General features: G+C 43.6%; 2 protein-coding genes across 3 annotated transcripts in view; one reads left to right on the top strand and one right to left on the bottom strand.

Moving 5' to 3' along the window:
* The first annotated feature begins 1207 nt into the window (after positions 1-1207).
* Positions 1208-10257, top strand: Svip (small VCP interacting protein). Its single transcript, XM_057756668.1, has 4 exons — positions 1208-1464; positions 3154-3204; positions 3678-3788; positions 7586-10257. Exons 1-4 carry the CDS (start codon positions 1219-1221, stop codon positions 7598-7600), a joined length of 423 nt encoding a protein of 140 aa, XP_057612651.1. The 5' UTR covers positions 1208-1218; the 3' UTR covers positions 7601-10257.
* A 4337-nt stretch (positions 10258-14594) lies between these two features.
* The window catches only part of Gas2 (growth arrest specific 2), a 113456-nt gene continuing 108535 nt past the window's right edge, over positions 14595-19515 (bottom strand). For both annotated transcript variants that reach the window (XM_057756219.1, XM_057756218.1), the window contains exon 8: positions 14595-15823. In XM_057756219.1, coding sequence (XP_057612202.1) covers positions 15605-15823 — 219 coding nt within the window. In that variant the 3' untranslated portion in view covers positions 14595-15604. The remainder of the gene's footprint in view (positions 15824-19515) is intronic.

Here is a 19515-nt window from a genome sequence, read left to right as displayed (position 1 = left end):
TCAAATAATAGTTTCTGTGTGTTTACCCAAGTAATTGGAAGCATTTGTCCCCTTAAACATAATGTGTAATCCATGATGAAAGCAGAGAAATAGAACCAGACAGAAAGAGAAGGCTGGGAGAAGGAGAAAGAAAGGAGAGAATAAAAACGAGAAACGGAAATGGCACTCATTTACACAGTCCAGCAGACAGAACGTATACAAACATAACTGTCAACTGTCTCATCTAAAAGAAAGAATACACGCGCCGTGTTTGAGTGCAAGCAGCTGCATTTTGGAAATGCTGGCTGTCAGATTAATTGCAAAGCCTTGGTGTGAGGAGACATAGGCTGGACATGAATGTCAGGTGGGCCCTAGCGTTTCTAAATCTAGTTTTAAGCAGTCGCCAGGGGAATCTTACTGTTTGGAAATCTGGGCCGCGTTTCATCGAAGTCTTTCTGGTTGGACTGTATTGCTTTCCCAAGAGGGAAAGTCGCCCGCGTCTGCCTCTGAGACGGGAAGAGGAGGCGGTTTTCTCATCCTGCCGACTCCACGATACAGCACTGACCCCACTGAGGCAGACAGGGCAGCTGACAGCAAACTGAACTGCGGGTTTTAGGGATCAGAGGCCACAGTTCCTGCTCTCCCAACTGTCTTCTCAACAGGTGCCAGCACGAACCTAAGTCCGCATGCGCGGAGCTCCTGGGGCGGGTGGGCTGTGCACAGACCTGGGCACTGCACAGCCTTAGAGCCTGAGAAATCAGCCTGGAAGGGTGGGACCTCGAGAACCAAGGGTGGGGCGGGGTGAGGGTGGGGAGGGAGGGAGTGAGGGCGGTGATGGAGGGGGTGTAAGGGGACGGGTGAGAGTGAGGCATTCTCATTTGGAGGGGCTGACAGCTAAGTGGGTGGGGAGGAGCCGTGGGTCAGGCGGAGCTCGACTGGAAGGGGCGGAGCCTAACGATGGAGACCCCAGCAGGGGCGGAGCTTGTCGCAGATGGGTGGGGCTTTGCCATAATGGGGATTTAGGACCCAGAGTGAAGACCCTGGGTTGGGCTGTTGTTAAGTCCTATTGGGTGGGGTTTGCGACAGAGGCGGGGCTTGATACTGGACCGGATGAATGGAGATTGCCGCCGGGTCAGGTGGAGCTGGTACGCACTGGAGGCGGGGCTTGCGGTAAGCCTGGAGGGGCGGGGCTTGTTGCTATGTCGAGTAGGATAGGGTTTTGCCATAGGCCGGACAGGGATGGGGCTAGCATTTGGGAGGAGCTTTGGGGGCGCTGGCCTGGGGCGTGGCTTGCCCGTCAGGTGGGGGCAGGTCTCGCCGCAGGGCGGGACTTTGCCGCGGGTCAGGTGGGGGCGGGGCTTGTCGTTGGGCGGGACCAGCCACAGCCCCCCTGCGAAGATCCCCAGCCGGGCCAGAGGTGCCAGCGTCCCCATGGGGCTGTGCTTCCCGTGCCCCGCGGAGTCCGCACCGCCATCCCCGAGCCCGGTGAGTAGCATGTCGTCTCGCCCTGCTCCAGCTCGCGGGGGCCGTTGTCATGCAGCCGGGCTGAAGGTGAACCTGCCGAGCTGCTGGACGCTCTCCGCGGCTGTCCTGCGGACCCGTCTAGGATAGGACAGGTGGGGGCTGGCCTGTCCCCAGGGGCTGCTCTCGACAAGTGCCTCTTCTCATGTCTTTACCAGCTGTACAGAGAAGGTCCTGGACGCGCCGCTGCCTGTGCCATTTAGTGGATATTTTATTAACCGGCGGCTTGCTTTTACTCAGTTTGTAACAGCTGGGGGCCAGCCCAGCTTTGAATCACACATAAACAAGCAGTACGTTTTAGGTGTAGAGGCTTCCAGTACTGCTGTATTTGGGATATATTTGTGTGGAAGCAGTCATTATTTTTTTTTGAAATTAGAATATAAACAAGCCTTATGCTCTAAGTGTACGCTTGTGTTAATATTTTTGCCTATATTTGATCACATAACATAATTTTTTTTCTCCCTACATCGGTTCTTGATGTGGTTAAAAATTAGTTGAAGCAATGAGGAATTTAGGGAAGTGTATTAGTCCGTTAGCCACTAGGCTATAGATACTACCGTGACTGCTTAGTCGATGTGGGAAAGTTCAGCTTTCCTTTGTGGCTGTTGTTGATTTTAAATGTTAATTTTGTTTAGCTCAGAGAAAAGTATCTTTCTGCCAGTGTTTGTTAAGCCGTCTGTCCCCAACGCCATCCTCTTCCCTTAACCGCTGGGCCCACTGGTGTATTTTACTTAACACCTAAGATTTCCCTGCCCTGGCTGTGGGTCCAGCAACCCCCTGCCACTTCCTTACCCACCATGATCATTACATCTCCCCCCGAGTACTTACTTTCTTCAGACATACACGTGTGTATTTGCTTACCGAACTCAAACTTTATGTGCATGAATGTCTGTATTTCACGTCTGAGTTCCTAGTGCCTAGAAAAGTTGGTGACATCATTGGAATGGATGGATATGTGTACTTGGTGTGGAGAAGGAATGGTTAAAATCACACCCAAGAGAAGTCCCAAGAGAAGTAAAGGGCAGAGAAAAATACCACATGGTGCCTATATAGGTGGGACAAGTGCCCCCTGAGTTTCTTTTCTTGTCTTCCCCACTCTACAGAGCAACATCAGCCCATTGGTTCTAAATGTTTCCCCCCAAACTTCAGCCTGCTTCATTGTCCTTTTGAACTAACTTCCAAATTATCCTCATAGTTTAAACACCATTTAAAAAATTTTGTCTCCACTGTAAGTCCATTTTTATAAGAAGTAAATATTCTGTAGGCCAACGTGTATTGATTTCCATGTGTGTTAATTTGGTATATTGGTCCAGAGAGAGAAATTCAGAAAGTCAGATATTTAATAATTTGTAGAACTCGGGATTATTCTGTTTAATTTTGTTCGGATGAAGGTGTATTCTTGCCATGTTGCTCCGGCTAGTCCTGAGCTGGGCTCCAGTAATCTTACTTATAATCCCTCACATTAGCATCTGGGACTACAGTTCCAGCACACCTTAGTGGGCTCTTACAGTGACTTTCTTTGTGAGGTTTTTGCACCCATACTAAGTTTTTACAAACTGTTTCAATTTACACATTATTATTTATTTTTGTTGCCTCTAAAGTGAAGGTGTGTGGGGGTCTGTGATGTTTGATTTTTCTCTTGAATTTTCTTAGGAAGAGAAAAGAGCAAAGCTGGCAGAGGCAGCAGAAAGAAGACAGAAAGAGGTAAGAACATGATAGTTTGCCTGTTTGACAAGCGGTTGATTTCTCTTTCTACAGTCTGCCCTGCTCCCTTGCTGGAAAGTGCTTGATGGCATTCACAGCTTTATACTCAGGGATAACCACTCTCAAAATGATGTCCAAGTATCCAGAAACTGCATGTACTGCATGCATTTACATTGCTTACTGCGAAAATAGCCCCAGATGGCTTTTGCACTTGAGACTGTCCTATGATAGCATCTTCCCTCAGGATAAACCCACCATACTGATCAGTGTGAATGATCTAGGTTAAAGGAGGAATTCTGTGTAGTTGAAAAATAGCTGTGTTTTATGCAAGGCCATTGTAGCATGCTGCCCTGTTACCCAAACCAAACCAACTTCCCACCCCTAAAGGAAAAGCTAAAAAGCAAAACTAGCGCCTTCAGACACCAGATACTTTTGTTTTCCCTTGTAATCTCCCTTGGTTGAATTTCTTAAAGGCCGCATCTCGGGGGATTTTGGATATCCAATCAGTGGAGGCAAAGAGGAAGAAGAAAGAACAGTTAGAAAAGCAGATGGAAACATCGGGGCCACCAGCAGGTGGACTCAGGGTGAGTGTCACCTGGAGGTTTATAGTGTCATCTGGTGATCCATAGTGTCACCTGACAGTCCCTAGTGTCACCTGGTGATCCATAGTGTCACCTGGTGATCCGTAGTGTCACCTGGTGATCCGTAGTTTCACCTGGCAGTTTATAGTGTCACCTAGTGATCCATAGTGTCACCTGGCATTTTATTCACTAAGTCCCTGGAACTGTCTTTGAGAAAGACTCCAGATAACTTGAAAACACAGGGGGCAGAGATTAGAGGACATGTCAATTTATTTTTTATATTGGGATAGGTTTGCTTTCTTTTCTCCCAAAATAATAAATTTCCCTTCTAAGCACATTATTTTATGTTTTATATGTAATGCTAATCATCAATGTGTCAGAAAAGCAAGCAGTATAAAAGACTATCGAAAGGGCCAAGCTCCACCCAATTCTGCCATTTTGACAAATGTTTCAAATATCTATCTATTTGTACGTAAATCATGAAGTTGAGTTTTTCTGAAACTTCTGATGTGTAGTTTAATGTCCTCACTCCAGAGTTTGAGATCTTTGGTTTCATGCTTATTTGTTTTTTTGAGACATGGTCTCCTGCAGCCCATGTTAGCTTTGAACTCACTACATAGCCAGGGATGGCCTTCAACACTTGATCTCCCGCCTGCACCTTCCATTGAGCTCATCCAGGCTTTAGGAACTTTTGGTCCTTCTGTTGATGCTAATTACCTTAGTTATACATATGTGAGTTTAGACTGTGGTGTGTGCAGCAGTGAAGTGGTACATATTTCTCCCAATAGCTATGCTTCTGAATTGAGCCTGGTTGTATCCTTAGTGTACCTGCTAAGTGACGGAGGTCCTTCATCTGCAGGCTGTAGTCTAATGGGAGTTATCATCGATGTTGCTGCCCAGAAAAACAACAGTTCAGATACTGTGACTTCACAGGAACTCAGCTTTCAGCCTCAAGATAATTGGGAAAAGCATAGTGCCCTTAATTGCTTTCAGCTTTTTAGGTAATTACTCCTTGAAATTTCATTTGGGTTGGTCTCAGAACCACACACACACATAATCTCAGGCATTTATGTCTGTATGGCTAGATCTGGTGGGCAAGAAACGAGGACCACCCTAAGCGGAGTCGATTCAGGCCCAGGAGAGCCTGTCAGACACAGCACTTATCTCTGCTATTTGTCACAATGAATTACCTCGTCCAGTTTCAAGTAACGAATTAAATGAAAAGAAAGATGCTTTGCTTTATGGTGGACTTTAATAATTAAGAAAATAATTGGGTTTAGTGTTCAGCTATGTCATGTCACCATTTTTATGAATGTCATTTCCTAGACTTGAAAAGAGGACAGAGTATATCTAGTATAATTTTGATAGATAATGAGATCAAATCATTATGAAAACCATGTTTTTCTTTTTCCTACTAAGTTAAAAAGCTGACACTAAGCTCAATTACAATTGTGTTCTCAAAAACAAGAAAGATAAAGAGTAAATCATAGCACTAGAAAGAATGCTGAGATCCACGGATTCCTAGCAGGAACAGAGGTACAAAGTTCCCAGAGAGTGGTAGGCACTAAGTTTAGTTGAGCCAGCCATCCTACCTGTAGTCAGAATTAAGAAAGCATTTCTTTCACATGTTATAGCCTAGTAAGCCCACTCTTCAAGCCTAGGAATCAGGCTTTCTTCATTAAATCTGCAGCTCCCTCATTCTGAGGCCTGTAGATTGAAAAGATACTAGGCCTCGTGTTACTTCTGGGCGTCATGTTACTTCTCTACGGAGCTCAGAAAAGAAGCATTTCCATGGTTATCCTTCCTCATTTTGTGCTGTTTCTTTTACAAAATCTGATTTCTTTGTCATGAGCATCAAACTGCAAAGCTGCTGCGGAGTTCTCTTAAAGGAAAAATCACGCCCACACCCTACTGCTGCTACCCACTGTGTGGTCGTCCTGGCCACTCTTCATTGGCAGCCTCTGGAGTGTGTCTTTGTCTCTGTAACCAGCTGGCCAGTGCTCAAAGCAAGGCATTCAAAAGGAATGCATTGTGGCCCCAGGAATAACAGAAGGAGCAGCACAACACAGACAGTGGCTCAGGTCTCGGGCTGGGTCCTCCAGTGTCTTGTTCTGTGCACAGCTTGGAGGATCCTTCAGACCAGGAAGATTCTTGTCATGAAGAAAATGTTTCCTCCACATCATCATATATCTGACATCTGCCTGTCTCCTGGGGTAGCACAGATAATGTTCAAGGTTTTACAGAAAGGGGCTTACCTAACCAAGGCTGTGACACCCACTCCGGGGTCACTGCCCACATTAAGGACCGTGACCCCACCATATCTATAGCAGACATTGATGCAGGAGCAATGGCCAAGGGGCAGTCTTGAGATCTCAGTGAGGGCTGCGCCTGTTAATTTGAAGTGTCCCCAAGGGTGGAATAGTCCACAGAGATATTTAGTTTCCCATTGTAGTTTCCTTTTAAAGCCTGATTGAGATTTCCCAATGTTAAATTAACACTAATCTTAAAAAAACTGTTTAAAAATCTTTGATAGTACGTAATATACCCCAAACGCACTGCAGACTGTTCGACATCATTTTTTAAAAGTTTATTTTTATAATTTTAACTACATATATGGGTGAGTGCAGGTGCCTTCACTGGCCAAAGGCGTTGGATCCCCAGACTTGGAGTGACCACCCAGAGTGGGTGCTGGGACTGAACTCATGTCCTCTAGAAGAGTGGTGTATGCTCTATATATTGGGCTCTCACTCCAGCCTGTACTTTTCTTTTGCAAACTACGAGACACATGATATTTAAGGCTCAAAGAAGTCGTGTAATAAAGAAAAGTGTGTTATTTCCTATCAACCCTTAATTTTCAAATGTATTGAAATAGTGGTAAAAACATCTTTAGCACTAAATATTTCTTGGATACAGTTTGAAATAATACCTAGATGACCATGAATACTTATCGTCCTTACTTGAAGGATTTTCTAGAACTTACTCTCAAAGATTTCACAGACTTTGCTAAACAAACTGACACACAGTGTATTTTCTCACTCAAGAAAGGGAAAGATCTTAACACAAAATTATTTAATAACTACTCTTTTTGGGGTCCTGGCTCAAGAAGAAAAGTATTCTTTTTGTTGTTGTTCTGTTTTCATTTCCTGGCCTCTCTGATGCTGTTTTTTCCTTACTGTGTTGTGTGTCTGGGATGTAAGCTAATGAAGCTGACTCAGTGTCTGCCAGCTTCTGAGTCTGGTGAAGAGCCACTCATGTATATGGCCAGGTCCATGGCATGGGGTTATTGCTCATGGACAAGCTTCACAGGACAACAGAAGCCTGGGGATGACTTCTAAGTCAGGGTAGCTTCTCAGGTCAATGGAGTCTGCCAGGAAGGGCACTGGAAAGCAGCTCACTCTGGGCCCCATTTCTTGGGGACAGCATAACGCATGTAGTAGTATACCATTGAAGGAGATCCAGGGTACCAACTCTTCTGTCCAGTCCTCACCCCCACTCCAGGATATTACCATTCCTAACTCTGACAGATTCTGACTGCTCATGAGGGAGCCTTGGGCAGTCCAAGAGACTGGGCATATTTAAGGTCACCCTTTTATCTCCTCCAGAACATTGTCTTTCCTTTATTTTTAGGCAGCTCTCTTATTTCATATTTTTGTGTGTAATATAAAATTGTATTATTCATGGATATTTGCAAAGAAAATTATTTTGACCCATAATTTTCTTTCTTTTTGTCTGTTAGACTATCATTACATAATCTAAGTCAAAATGTACTGACTGATGCCTGTCTATTTTACTTTTTCTAGTGGACGGTGTCATGAAGCATCACATACTACAGGAGTGCTATGCCACTAACTCCAGCATCAGCAGTCGGATGGATTTCAGCTGAGTGTCTCTTCTTGGGACTGATGAAGAGTCAGACTCTGTATCGATAGTGCCCTTGAGAGCAGTGTGAAAACTATACTAAAACTATTGGTAAAATTTTTGATTTTCAAGCTTAGCAAATGACCCATCTTTTCATTCAATTCCACTTTCCCTATATTTATTTTCTCTTCTGCAAGAAGTAACTTTCAATTTTTTGTAGCTAATATATATATATATATATATATATATATATATATATATATATATATAATATATATATGCCCATGCTGTGCTCTTGTCCCACACATATCTTCAATGTTGAACTTGCCATTATATCTCTGCTTTCTAAGTAACCTTGCTACTTAGGGCCATGTGGCACAGCCTTCTGTCTGTTTGTTTCACTGTATAGGAAGACTTCTGCTTCAACTCCAGACTTAGTGCCTTTAAGCTGATCATCAGGGAAAATCCTAAAGATGTATTTGAAGGACTTTAGGTGAAGGAATTCTTTATTTTTATAGCCCACTGAGAAATTAATATTTGTAGGCAAATGTTGACTTTCTGCTCATTTATCTTCTGTAGTTATGGCATATCATACTAACTTGAGTTACGTGTCAGGCGTCCATCAGAGTACAGTGGGCTTCTGATGTGCCCTACCAGAAACATGAGTGTGTGTGCAGTGACTGGATGAGAGCAACTGAGAAGCAGGTTGGTGACAACTAGTGACAATAGATTTGTTCAACTTTTATGAGCATCTTTATTCCCCTGCAGTGTGGAAGGGTAGTTGTTAGATGTACACAGGCAGGGCATTGCCAGTGGAAGCATGACAGAGAAACACATAAGTTCTGTGCTTGCAAAGATCGCCTTCATGTGTACAAGGATCAGGAGACACCTTGGTGTGATAGTCAGACAAGAGGTCTACAGACCTCCGCTCATTAGACTTGTAGCTTGTCTTCTTACTGCACAGTAAGCAGAGATGCAAAGATGCTGCTGCTATGGGCTGCAATGCCAACACCTGATTCCTTCCCGTAAAATGTAGATTCAGGAATCTCAGTGAATTAGGCCAGGTCAAGGCACAAAAGGAAACTGAGCCACCAGTTCACCTGTCCTTCCCACAAAGTATTTGACAGTGTGTAGAACATGTTCTTTTTAAAGAGTTGACCCTATAATATAGGTCTCATCATGGCTGAAGAATTACTTTTCTATTGTTCAAAAATATTTCATATCTAGGTAAGACATATAATTGTATCAGTACACTTTTCTTCATTTGTAGATTAGTGATATTTTCCTTCATCAAGGAGAGTGAAACAATAAATCAAATTTTAGAAATATTTTAGTGTATTTTGGTAATTAATATCTCTAACATAGGAAGGCTCACTGGATGGGGAGAGAAGCAGCGCACGCCATCCTTCATTATTGTAAGCTTTCCTTTCGTTAGCACAGATACCCCATTCTCTTCACTTCATCTTCGAGAATGGAACTTGAGTTGTGCATAGGGAAGGCTTGCTTTCTAGAGGTATGCTGCATTTATAGTCAACTGACGATCTGACCTACTCCTGAGGCACACGCGATGTACAGGTATAGTGCTTGCTTGGGATAAGTGGGATACACTGCTTTTGCCAACTGTGAGCTGCCTTTGCCTTTCCAAGGCCATGTGCATGGCTACGGCCTGTCCCATAGACATGATGTGCTCCGGCTTCCCGAAGGCTATTTATGACATAGGTACTAAATGGTGATTTGAGTCTCACGAATGTGATTAAAACGATGAAACAGGATGCTTGATAAGAAACTAGGAAATGGTTATTAAAAATCATACAAACATGTAAACATTTTGCTTAGATTATGGATAGTCATATAGAGCCGTGATTCTTATAATTTACAGCTTAAATAACAAAAATTGTAACATTGAATAACATCTTCCAAATGTTATGACCAAACTAGTAAAGCATAAGAGAAAGCATCAGATGCAGAAAGATAACCAATGTATGCAAACTTCAGTATTAATTAGAAAAGGTCTAATTCTGAAACTGATGCAGCTGTTGATAAAGGAGTTGCATATATCATTCCAGAACGCCTCTGTGACACATGGCATGTTTTGGGAACATCCAATGGTGGCTCTTTTATCCAGTTGGTGTTATGATTATATCTGGAATGTGATTTATTAGTTTTCTAATTATCATGAGCTCACATGTTATGTATTCTGCATTATCTTTGGGGATATGAATATACATCTTTCTATATAAAAGTTCCCTCTGGCCATTTTAAAGTGTCTCTACTCCATCTTAAACAAACTAGGAATGTCTTTGCAGTTAGGGTCACTTCCATGTCTCTGGGATTAATAATGGAAAGAGAAGAAACAGCTCTCTGGAGGAGGGATGTCTCTTGTTTCATCTGTGAAGAAGAAATGTTATTATTATGTTGTTATTACTCCTGCCTTTTTTAGATAAAAGCATTGCAAAAAGGCTCTGCAGCACCCCAGAACCCTGGAAATTTACATGAAATTTGAATTTATTCTCTATCTAAAAGTTTGACTTATTTTCACTGATAAGAATTATACTATATCCTTGGAAGATGAAAGTATATCTTGTCGGGTTTGAATAAAGTGTAATTTAACAGATTGGCAAGAGTTAGGTGGATGTGCCTGCCTCCTGTTTTGAGTGAAAAGGGACATTTCTTTTTTAAAATAATATTTTTATTAATTCCTTGAGATTCACACAATGTACTTTTATGTATTCACCCGTGTCCTCCCAGATCCACTCCAGCTCCTATCCACCAGCTTCATTTCCTCTTTCATTTCTTCCCTTTTCTAACCGCGGAGTCTAGTTTGTGCTGGTCCATTATTCTTGGTTGTGGGGCAGGACATGGTTGTCACACTCTTAAAACTGAGTCTTCTCTCCCGGCATCTATCAGATGCCATTAGCAAGGGCTGGGACCGTGTGCTCACCTCCCACTGTGCTGGGATTTTTTTGTTTAGCTTGAGATTGCACAGGTTTTTCTCAGTGTCACTGCTGCTGGAAGCTCGTACGTGCCACTGTTCTCTGTCCAGAAACGTTTCCTTGTCCTCAAAACCACCTCTGGCTCTCACACTTGTTCTCTCCCTCTTTTATGGTGATCCATGAGCCACAGGGGGCAGGCTAAAACAGACATATTTACAGCTGAGCATTCCGTGGTCTGTCATTTTCAGAATGTCAACCAGTTACCAGTTGCAAGACCATCTATTTCCTTAACTTCTTTTCTAAGTAAAGATCTCATATTCCATCTTACACACACACACACACACACACACACACACACACACACACACACACACACACACACACACACATAACCTGATTTAGATATGGTTATGAACCCAATGCATTGATTTTCTAAAACCAGCCAATCAAACATAAAAGAAAAAAAAAACAGCATCACCAAAAAACAAACAAACAAAAAACTTACCTAGAAAAGTGTGTGTACCAGGCTGTGGAAGTAGTTTTTTTTTTTTTTTTTTTTTCCCCTGCAGAAGATTGTGTCACCAGCCTGAATCTTCAGTTCTCCTTCAATATGGCATTTTACTACACTGTTCTGTCTTTTGTGTTTTTTTGCAAATATTACATCAAGTCTGACTACTACAGTTTAAGAACTAAATATACATAAACTCCTTGGCCTGAATGTGACTCTTACTAGTGGTACAGCCTTTGACTTGTACATGAATTTTAAGGGAAATACGAGAAATTTTCTTCTTAGTGACACGTTGTCCAGCAATTTATGAAGTGAGCATTACAACTTGGGAAATTTTTCAAATTTTCCTTTGAGTTACATTGATGGGTAGAAATTTCTACTCATTTACCCTGCATCCATTCTTTTGGCTAACCACAAAGCAATAGCTAACCAAGACAACAAAGAATTCCACAGCACATTTATTGATGGTAAGGATGCACACCTGGAATCATTACTGCTTCGTCGTCAGTTACTCGGGTGCCTTTGCCACACATGACCCGCAGGGGCTATCCAGGTCTGCTAACGTTCCGTACTTCTGAGGGTCTCTTGAAAGCTGCATTGCCACCTGGCTAGGACCTTGTCTCTGCTTGCTTACTTGGATGCTGCTCCCTATAGTATTATAGGAATACTTGGATTTTTAATCCTTTATGTCTTTCCTCTCATCTTTTTCTGGATGTTACCCTAGCTGAGAAACTGATACCAGACCTCTTGAGTCTTCACATTCTCAGGAAGAGCCATCTGTATTTGGTCATGTCCTTCTGGGTGTAATCCTATTTTTCCATATTAGCCAGCAGCTAGTCGATGTCAGCTTTGAACACATTCTTAGGTACACTTGGAAGCCCACAGTGGATATTCTATAAATCTAATAATCCTCCAGGTCCCCCAAGTATGGCCATGCCCTAACCTTAGCACTCAGAGTTGTTTTGCCTTACTAAGGTATTTTGAAAGGTTAACCGAGGTAAAGCTGATTTCATCACAGTATTAGGAACTGAGGACTTTTCCAACTGCTGAGCAAAAGAAGAAATGCAAAGAAAAGAGAGGGGTCTGAGTGATGTCATGCCATGTTTCTGGCCTTGAGCCCAGGATTGCAGGTTGCCTCTGGATGGTAGAAAAGGCAAGAAATGGGTCCTCTTCCTGAGGTCTGCAGAAAGAATCACTACTGTGAGGACACTGTTGCTATTGCTCACAAGATCATGTTGAACTTCTGACAACAGAATTGCCAAATGATAACTCACGTTAGAATGGGATCCGTATTATTTTCGTTATACTGATTTCTAAGTCAGTTTTTATTATTGAAAGAAAAATTTGGATGTAGGAGACAGTTTTGAGGGAAGGGTTGTCAATAACAATGAAGATCTTTCATTAATACTGATTTTAATTGATGAAGTAAAGATTAAGTTACTAAGTGTCATAAGTTTGAAAAGACACTAGAGATATTCATTATATCAAGATCATTTTACCTGGCACAAAAACTGTAGGTTTTATCTATTTTTAGTTTTGCACTAACATGCTTTTCTAGACCCATGGCTGACACATTCTCAGTACCACTAACCTACCACACCATGCCTGCTAAGAATTTCCCCATAAACAGGCGGGATATTTGACTGAATTGATCACGTGACATACAGATGCGTCCTCTGTGAGATTTTGGAGCAAGAAAGATAAATTTTTCTTATGGGAAAATAGTGAAATGATGAGTTAACTCCAACATTTAAAAAAAAAAAAACTCAGCCAGGAGTGGTGGCACACACCTTTAATACCATCACTCAGGAGGCAGAAGAAGCAGATCTCTGAGTTCGAGGCCAGCCTAGCTTACAAAGTGAGTTCTAGGTCAGCCAGAGCTATTACATATTCAATTCTCCCCCCAAAGTAAATAATAAATAAAACTTTTCATGGTAACAATGTCTCAGGGTTTCTATTGCTGGGAAGAGACACCATGACCATGGTAACTCTTTTATTTTAACTTCTTCTTTACTATTCTCTGTGTCTTTCATATCATGTATCTTGATTCCCCCCATCCCTTGGTATGCTGTCTTCTGCCTCTGCAACCCCTCTCCAAAAATAAAACATAAAAGAAAAAATATTTTAAAAATCTCATCAAGAAGTTGCAGTGTGACACAGTGAGTCATGCAGTAAACACCTTTGTCCACACATCTTTATTAGCAAGTGTTCATTGGCGGTCTGGTTCAAGGCCTCTGGTTGCTACACTATTAATGCTGGGCCCTCACTAGGACTCTTCTTGGATGTCCTGTTATTGCCCTGTGTTGTGGAGATCCTGCTGCTTAGGGTCTGTGGGTCAGGTCCCTTTACGTGCTCCAGCAGATCATAGATGGGGTGGATGTTGGGATGAGCCAAGGCATAACCCTGATTCTGGGTCTGGACAACTGTGGAGTTGGTCTGCCAGTCAGTTCTCCGGTCTTCACCACCAGGGTGCGCTCTCCAGCAATGTTCCAGCTAATTCACCCTGGCAGCAATGAGCAAGGGGTGGGGCCAGTTCTCCTGCTTCCAGGCCCTCAGGGTCTGCTCTCCCACATCTACACCAATAGAAACAGCTCTGCTGTGCTGCGTAGGTGACAGGCAGGGCCCATTTCCTGAGTGCTGCAGCTGGTAAGGGGGGAGGGGCACTGGGTAAGGGAAACATCTCTCACCATCCCACACCACCATGACAGATGAGTAGTGAAACTGTTCTCCCACACTTACAGCTTTGGGGTTGGCTCACCCACACGTCCAACAACAAGGCTGGCTTTGTTGTGTTACCCAGGTGAGGTGCAGGGTCTGCTCTCCCAAGTGTTGCAGCTCATGGAGTTTAGGGACCGTGCTCCCACTCTTGTGACCTCGGGTCAGTTCTCATCCCTCCTTAGGCATGATGGGGGGCAACTCCCTGCATCCATGCTACCACAGGACAGATGGGTGATTGTGACATCTCTCCTTGCTCAACCTCAGGGCTGGCTCTATTGTGCTACCCTGGCAAGGTACAGGGGCTGCTTTCCCATCTGCCCGAGCACTGATAATGGTGGGGACAACACTCCCCACCCACGCACAGCAACTCTTATAAAGGAGAACATTTAATAAGAGATGGCTTGGCTACAGTTAAGGGGTTCAGTTCATTATCATCATTGTAGAACATCGCAGCATGCAGGTAGAGATGGTGCTGGAGAGGTAGCTGAGAGTACTATATCTTGCAGGCAACAGGAAGTGATCCGAGACAGCAGAGCCCGCCTCCACAGTGACACACCTCCTCCAACAAGACCACACTACTTCAACAAGGCCACACCACCTAATAGTGCCACTCCCTTTGGGTTTATGGGGGCATTACATTCAAACTACCACACTTAAGGTCCTGCTACTGAAAACCAACACTCCCTCCATTAGCCTTCCCCAGGGGAAGACATTCTACACAACCATGACTTGATATTCCTCATATTTGCTAGGAAATTAGTAGTTTGAAGATTAACTTTTATTTTAGGTTGAAGCACTGATACAGAAACAGATAATGTGTGAGTTTTTTTTTTAATTTTTTGTTTTTAATTCTTAAATCAGTGTGGACAATATCTTGCTGTTCATTGGTACAAAACAGCCCTGTCCTGGGTATACAAGTCTGTAACATCATTCACTATAGTGAATTTACTTCATGAGACAGCATAGAAGAATAGGACTAGCTAAGACATATTTTAATAAGAAAATGCTGGAGATAAACAAAATCACAAAGTTGATAAACCTTTGACTGTGCCATCTGCACATCCAAACATGAACGTATGCCATGTACATGTAGCTCATGCATGTGAATTTCACTAAGTGATCATCCTAAACATAGCTACTGTGTGTGTGCATGTGCATGCACATGTGTAAGGTGTGTGAAAGGTACCTGCTATTCTTAAAGGGCTGCTCAGGCAACATCCGAAAGTACCCCAGAGGTTGGTTTGGTCAGGGATCAGAGATGAACTTTAAGGCAATCTTCTAAGTGAATGTAAACATCTCTGAAGCGGCCTTTCCAGTTACGTATGGCTGTGAAGACTCTGTACTGTAGAGTGCTGTCAGACAATTTTAGCAGCACATTATCACATTGTCATTGTAAAAAATAGCTATAAAACTCCGCCATTATAAAAGTGTCTGGGGTGCTTTAGCTCATAGACATAGAGCAGGAACTTCCTGTTGACCTATTCATACATGCTAAATACAGTCTCCTGGGCATGTTCTCCTCCAATGGCTGTACCTAGAACTGAGTTCCTAATAAGGTTTGTTCTAAATACCATCTTCACATATTGAGAAATAATGATTTGCTTACAAGTTGTCTGATTTTGTTCTGAGTTTAGATTTTTTCCCCTTAGGTGAAGTTCTACAGATGCATTAAAAATAAATAGTGCTACCTTTAGAGCCTTTTCCTGCCTGCTGACGCGTGGTTCTCAGAGCATGTGAACTACACTGGCTACACTATAGAACAGACACAGGCCATCACATGAGTCCCCTTTCAGAGACCAGCTTCATTTAATCTCCTTCTTAGCCTTGTAGCTGGCAGAGACCACCAGGTAGTTATCTGGATTCATGTCCTTGAGGGTTGGGGATTTGCTCTGGACAGGGGATGTCTTGCCATCCACACGAGAGATCTGCAGCATGCGGCAGGGGTCATGCTTGAGCAGATAGCCTGCGAAGGTCTCCCAGCCTCCTCCCACACGGACCATCACGTGCTTGTTATGCAGCATCTGGAAGGAAAGACCAGGAAAGCAGGTCAGGTTTTGAGAGTTTGCACCAGACCTCACAGCAAGTTCAGGTCTAGTAGAAATAGCATGGCTTGCCTGACTCCCCTGACCCTTGTTTATCCAAGTGGCACACAGTGGCTGCTTGGGACAAGGCTTGTGAAGGAAACCTTGTGTGCAGATGAATCTTGGGAAAACATCTAACTTTGGTGTGTCACAGAGCATCTATGTATACTTCTCTGATGGATGCATGTGAGAGATTCCCTGAGATGCACAGTAGACCACTAACACGCCTCACTGCCTCTGCTCACATCAGTGGTCCATCCTGCCCACTGGCTCATTTTCCTCTTAGCCAGAGCTGAAGAAAGAGACCATGGAAGTCTCTGGTATTGAGTCAATGTTAATAAATGATGTTAAAAGCCAAACATAATTGCTGCAAAATACAAATAAAAAGCACTCAGAAAAAATGAGATGTGTTTACATCACTGAGACTTCCAGGGAGTGATATGTTCATTTTTCTGTGACACCAGTCTTGTCAGAATACACCTATTAAAACAAAAATAAGTACACACACACACACACACACACACAAACCCACCCCCTCAAAAAATAACAAAAACAAAATAGTAAAGACAGCAGCAGAAACTTACCTCCAGGCCGGGGAGCCATCCAGAGCTCCAACCTCTACCTCACCAGTGCTACACTCAGGGGATGCCGCCACCACAACTGGGGACACGGTACTGGGAACTGAACCCAGGGCACTTTGCATGCTAGGCAACTCAAACTGCATCCCCAGACCAAGTGAACTTTTAGCTCTTGGAGAAAATGAGAAGCCCCTTTCAGCCTGGAGTGTTCTCATCACGAAAACACTCTGGAGGTCTTACAAGCCATCCGCAGAAGCTTGCAAACTAGAAGTATGGGATACAGTCCACTGAGTGTGAAGACCATATTGCACAGGAATAGCTGTCCTCTTCTGCAGCCTCTGAGTGGTGAGCTGAGCACAGTTTTGTTGCCACAGCCAACCGCTGAGGATTGCCAGGAAATACTCTTGCAGTTCCTCTAGGTTCACCCTTCTGACTTGGCCAATGAAGACTATCAGAGCTAACTACTTCCGTGAGGAACCCAGGGTCCCAAGCCTGCCTTCAGCAGAGGAAACTGGTTAATGACAGCATAGCTGAAGCAGTCAATCAGGTTCGTCCTGGTTCTAAAAGTATTGATTGATGACTGAGAGGATTTGGGGGGTGGGCATGTATATGTTTCCTCAGTATGAAATCTGACCCTGCATTCCTGTTTATCTTGATCTTTGTTTTTTATTGCATTCTGAAGGCAGTTGCAGGAGAGGTGATTCCACAGACTGACTGGCCAGCCTCTTGCTCCTGAGCCACGAAAGGAAACAGTGAGCAGATGCTGCCGTGCATGCCTCCATTTTAACTAGCTTACCACAAAATTATAAAAAAGATTCTTCCCTTTTAGAAACAGATAAGACTAACTGCCCTTTAAATATTTTTATGGATCTATGTCAGAAACGTGACACTGTGAGAATTAGAGCATTGCTAACCCAGGGGTCAGTAGCGTGATTTTCTTTCTTAAAAAGTATTACAGTTGCTTTTATATTTTTTCTTTTAATTTCTCAGAACTGTGAATGCTTCTTTTTTGATCGGAAACTGTGTGTGTGTGTGTGTGTGCACATGGGCATGTTTCTCTTCTGCCCAACCTAAGCTCTATCACAAGTAACAACAAAAGGAGTGCACGAGCAAAAAGCAGCAGCGCTGCCAGCTTCCTTGCAGACGTTCTTATCAGAGCTCTAAGCACGGCTGAGCCCTGACACACATTTAATCCAGAATACTTCATACTTCAGAGAATACTGATTCCACACTGGGGACGGGGGGCGGGGGGAGTGAGTGCATTATCTCTCTCACGCCTCCCTTTCACCACACCTGGGAGTTAGAGGGTTTGCTCACACTAAGAGGATTCCATGGAAATCTCCACCATCACATACTGAGATAAAAGGCTCAGGACTGTCTTAAGGGAGGCATTCTTACATTTAGACCTTACAGTCACGTGCTAAGAAGTCTGTGGTCAATCCTGGAGTTTCAGAAATGGATTAAGGTATTAAGTTCACAGTGTCAGATAGCAGGTTACAGAGATTTAAATCCCATGTCCCTTTTAAGTATATGATTCAAGAGTCTTGTGCCACCACCTCTCCGTGAACAAAACCCCTATGATTCAAATTAAGAGCAAATTAATCTGCTATGAGCCCAATTACTCGGAACTTGTTCCTCCTGGGAACTCTGGCCTACTCCTTCGATGGATTCATCATATAGTGACATTGCTGGGAGGTGATAAAATACAGGAGATGGGCCTTTTAGAAGAGCTGGGCCATAAGGGGCCCCTTCCATATTCCCTCTCTGCTTTCTGTCCACCATGAAGTGAGCAGTCCACTTACTCCTCCTTCCATCGTGCTCTGCCTGACTGGGGCCCAGTTCCACAGACGCAAGGCTACTAACCGGAAGATCGCAGGCTCTGAGCTAGAAGAAGCTCCTTCTATGGTGCTTCTCTCTACTGTTGGCTTGTGTGACAGAGGGCAGCTGACATGCATGTTCCCGTCACCTGATTTACATAGTCTTACAGCACCGCCAATAGCACACTCTCGCAGGCATTACCCACTTTGTTTAGATATTGATGCTGTTAGCAGAATGCCTTCCACTTTATAAATAGGAAAGCTGAGGCTGTTAGAAGGCAGGCGACTAGTGTAAGGTCATCGAAGGGGGAGCAGCAGCAGAAGCAGGGGCCCTTTATCAACACATTCACTGGTCCTGCGGTCATGCTGTCTAGTCACTGGTCACTGGGAGGTAGTAAGCCATCACCAGCATCATCGATCTCAGCATAGCCATAAACAGTTTGAGCAGATTAGCTGAGCCCCCTTAAAATAATCTAGAGAGACACCCAATAAAGCAAGTTTAATTACAGAAGACTGTGTGGCTATGGTTCTAATTTATTATTAATAACTTTATTCTGAAAAAAATGTCTCAAGTGTAGTGACAGGATGAAACACATTCACAGCCCCATGTGCACACGCCTGTGCCCTTCCAAGGGGCTCAGTGGAGAAAGCAGGCCTCTCCCTCTCACTGCCCAGCCTGGAGAGGCAGGCCAGCAACAATCGCATTATGTGTAGGTACCAAGAGCTTCAACAACCAGAAAGGCTCTTCTCCCTCTTCTCAGAGACACTAATTAGTACTTAGAAATAGAAACAAAGCAATTCACTTGTCATTTAAAAGGGAAAGTCTATATTTATGTAGATCACAGATAATGACATGTTTTACTAAGCGACAAAACCAATCACATAAAACATCTAGAAAAGTATGGGGGTTAACTAGTAACACACTTGTGCTTCAAGGTCACCAGGCTGTGTGCAGCTATGCCGCATTTCATAACAAACAAAATCGCCTCAGAAAAAATGAACAATACCAAGTGGGAAACACTTTTCCATGAGCAAAATTTAACACTAAGGGCTTCATGCCCTTATTTGATAGATTTGTTTAGTGACATCTCTGGCATAGGTCTGCATGAGTGACCATGTCTGCCCCAGTCCCAAATCCCTATGCAATGCTTCAGGTGCCTTCTCCTCTTGGGGTTAACTGCCAAACTGGCGCCTACCAACATCACAAGCAGAGAGAGGACAGGTCAAGTGCTCAGCT

The sequence above is a fragment of the Chionomys nivalis genome, chromosome 23 (genome assembly GCF_950005125.1).
Source record: "Chionomys nivalis chromosome 23, mChiNiv1.1, whole genome shotgun sequence".
In the NCBI taxonomy this organism is placed as follows: Eukaryota; Metazoa; Chordata; class Mammalia; order Rodentia; family Cricetidae; genus Chionomys; species Chionomys nivalis.
Note: the sequence above shows the minus strand (reverse complement) of the source record. Positions and strands in the feature narration are given on the sequence as shown.

Bases quoted from the DNA above. Each gene is read 5' to 3' on its own strand.
- Svip (XM_057756668.1), top strand. From the start codon at position 1,219: ATGGGGCTAGCATTTGGGAGGAGCTTTGGGGGCGCTGGCCTGGGGCGT. The intron at 1,465-3,153 runs GTGAGTAGCATG...GAATTTTCTTAG, and splicing joins CACCGCCATCCCCGAGCCCG to GAAGAGAAAAGAGCAAAGCT. The intron at 3,205-3,677 runs GTAAGAACATGA...AATTTCTTAAAG, and splicing joins CAGAAAGAAGACAGAAAGAG to GCCGCATCTCGGGGGATTTT.